Source organism: Aplysia californica, unplaced genomic scaffold (genome assembly GCF_000002075.1).
Source record: "Aplysia californica isolate F4 #8 unplaced genomic scaffold, AplCal3.0 scaffold00289, whole genome shotgun sequence".
NCBI classification, from domain to species: Eukaryota; Metazoa; Mollusca; class Gastropoda; order Aplysiida; family Aplysiidae; genus Aplysia; species Aplysia californica.
Window position 1 is genome coordinate 47,227 of NW_004797559.1, and position 3,385 is coordinate 50,611.

The 3,385-nt window shown below is 44.8% G+C and overlaps 1 protein-coding gene across 1 annotated transcript in view; it reads left to right on the forward strand.

The window, feature by feature from the left end:
* LOC101859870 (serine-rich adhesin for platelets) overlaps window positions 1-3,385 on the forward strand; it is a gene marked incomplete at its 5' end in the record, with an annotated part of 61,780 nt that overhangs the window by 44,257 nt on the left and 14,138 nt on the right. The window contains 3 exon segments of the mRNA XM_013084381.2: window positions 1,341-1,436; window positions 1,765-1,847; window positions 2,383-3,171. Coding sequence (XP_012939835.1) covers window positions 1,341-1,436; window positions 1,765-1,847; window positions 2,383-3,171 — 968 coding nt within the window.

Below are 3,385 nucleotides of genomic sequence, written 5' to 3' on the forward strand. Positions count from 1 at the left end.
GGAGAGAGAGAGAGAGAGAAAGAGAGAGAGAGAGAGAGAGAGAGAGAGAGAGAGAGAGAGAGAGCTTTCAATCAGAATGTGTTGACAATACTTAGGGAAGAACCATATTAACACCCAACACCGACGGTTAGACCAGACCCGCCGTTTTCCGTCTGCTGAGGCCGACCATACTAACACCGGAGTTTGGCGCTCAGACCCTGCCGTCTTGCAAAATATGGTGTGTGGTTAAAGAAAAAAAGTGTTGATGTTGCTTTTGAGAAGCAGACAAAACGGGAAAACCAAGACAAAAAGATTTTCTGTGCACCTCATCCAAAGAAAGCGTGATACACTAGGTGAATTTCATTTGTTTCCGCAGTTGTTGGAAGAAAGTGAAAAACTCCAACTATACTATTGCATGAAACATAGAAGTTTTAATGAACTGCTAGAAATATACAGAGCTGATCAAGAACTGCCAGAATTCAGTGTAGTGTCATTGAGGCGGGAAAGGGGACACAACTATGCAGAGATAACACCATTAAAATTACCTCCCATCTCGCCGGACGGACCGTCTTCGATAGAACATATTTTATCGGAGACTGTCTGACCGGGGACAACACAGGACATCGGGGGTCAGTATGGTAGCCGAAAGCGTTTTTTGTCACCTCCCATTTCTAACGATCCGGTGCGCATTCTTTTGTGCCCGAAGACGGTCTGGTCTGACCGTCCGTGTCGGGCGTTAATATGGTTGTGGCCTTAGCCTCCCTCTCCTAGGTAATTTTTTTTCTTTCTGCTTGCTTGAGATATTTCAGTGAGTGGTTGGAGGGATCCATTGGTAGATCCCACTCCTGTTCTTTCCCTCTGTTGATTCAGGCTGATAGGTGGTTGGCAGTTGCTCTGGTGTGGTTTGCTTCTTCTTTCCTATGAAACATTTATCATCCTGATTGATCTCTCCCCCTTCTTCTTTTTTACTCTCTAATAACGCCTCTAATCTTCGGCACTTCTATGACCTTATTGTGTTGCAAGTGCCGTAAATCTTTACTAAAAGTAAACTAAAACTAAGGTCCAGGTTGTCTATCTTTCTTTTTCCCTGTGCTATATGATGGTTATTGTTAGGATGTGCTTCTCTTTTTTCAAACAATCCCTTCTGAATTCGACCAGTGAGTGGTTGGCAGGTTTTCTGGTGTAGTTTTCTCCTTCTTTCCTACTAAATGTCTATCATCTTTATCCATCCACCATCTTTTCTTTGTATGTTACTCTTTAGTAACACCTCAAACATTCGATACTTATTTGATCTATTTGGGTTACAAGTGCCGTAAAAACCTTGCTAAAACTGACCTGACCACCTGTCGTCACCTCCACAGACTCTGACACAGACACTAGTGACAGTTCTCCCAACAAGAAGCGGAAGCCAGGAAGACCCAGGAAAATCAACACCAACAAGACATCCGGGGGCACAGGTAAGTGTACAAACACACACACTCTCGCATACGCACATGCACACATATACAAAAACTTAAAGCTTTTAATTTTTTTATTAACAAGGGGCATAACCTTCTTCAGGCATCAGTAATTTAAAAGGTTAGGCTCTTTACTGCTTTATGTTAATATGGGTTAGATATTTTAAAAATCAATTATCTCCGTCTGTCAGGGGAGAAATTGTATCCCTTTCTTCTCGCTGTGGCCCTGGCAGAAAGTTAAGAAGCAGACTGTTGGGATGTCAAAACACTGCTGTTTCTACTTACAGTTTTGTTTTATTCATTTCTATATCATTGTTTGTGTGGACAGAAACGATCTGGGCCAAGAAGTCCAACAACCTGGGCATGCTGCAGCTGTCGGAGACGGGCTCCTCCACCGATGTCAGGACGGCAGTGAGTTGTTTGTTTATGTGGCCAGAATTTCTGATATTGTCCTCATATTGTTCTTTATTTATATAGTCTTGATACAAGGTCTATTAGGATTACACTGTAATTACATGCCTGAATCTGTAGGGTCTGGAAAGTCATAGATTTTTTTTCTTAGCCAGTTGGCACCTCTACTAGAAAAAGTTGACTGTCGATTTAAGACTTTACACTGGTGTCAGTAGTGTAATGGTAATGGCTCTTTTGCTTAGCATGCAAAAGTAATGAAATCAGTTCCCTCATGGCAAAGTGTTTCTATTCACTATCTCCATTTTTGTGCAGGGATGCTGTTTGATTTGGGGATTGCTTTTTTTTATAGATGCAGACAGAGATATTCCTGACAGTGTGGTTTGTGAGAACTTTTTTGGGGTAGATCAAATTAAGAAGCCGTTGTCTATCAGTATGTGTTGAGCTCAAGGCACTGCTTACACTTCCTCCTGCCTGCATGTGTCCCTCACATTTTAGTAATGTCACACCCTCCCCCCAACCCCCAACCTCTCCCCAGTTGGAGGTAGACACAAGCTCCTCACTAAAGCCACTGTTTGTGGACGATGAGTGGAGCAGACGGCGCAGCGAGCGCATCTTTCTCAGCGAGCCCAGCCCCCAGCCCTCCCCATCCCTGTCCCCCCGAGGGGAACCCATCTGGAAGCTGTCCAACTTCATCCCCAAGAACACGAAGAAAGCCGCGGAGGCAAACAAAGCCAACAAAGACGCCAAACTAAATAGCAAAGATGTGAAGATGGAGGCCTCGACAGCCGCTGTCTCTACACCAGACACCAAAACATCCCAAGCCAAACCCACGTCTGTTCCTACCTCTGGGAAAGCCAAAGTGACAGTTGCATCTATTTCTGAGGAGTATGTTAAAGAAATCTCAGCATCTCCTCGCTTGACTGCGTCTGTGAGTACGCCGGACACCTCAATGGTCAAGAGTGAGCCAGGTCCTAGTGGACTATCTTCATCATCTTCATCATCAGCCTCTGGAGGCTCCTCCTCCTCCCCCTCCAAGTCCACAGCCAAGAAGAAGAAAGTGAACAACACAGCCGCTAAAGCAGCGGGGAAAAATCTGGGCAAAGGCAAGGGCAAGAAAGGTAAAGTCACAAAATCTTCCTCTTCGTCATCGGGACCGTCTGAGTCTTCATCAGCGTCATCAGTAGAGTCAACTAGTGCTTCCAAGGAAAGACGAGCGCAGGAGAACTCTAAGATGAAGCTACAGAAAGCCAAAAGTTTACATGACTTGACGCAGCGGGTGAAGAAGAAGTTCAATAAACCATCCAAGAAGCAAGTGGAAGAAAAGGTGAGCCACCATTGTCAGAAAGACATCGCTTGTCACCTTAAATATTGGAGTGACAGGCAACAGGATTGTCTGTTTTTGTAATCCTTGAGATAATTAAGCTGGTTTATTCAATGGCAGAGATATATTGAGCTCTCCCTCTCTCTCTCTCTCTCTCCCTCTCTCTCCCCCTCTCTCTCTCCCTCTCCCCCCTCTCTCTCTCTCTCCCTCTCTCTCC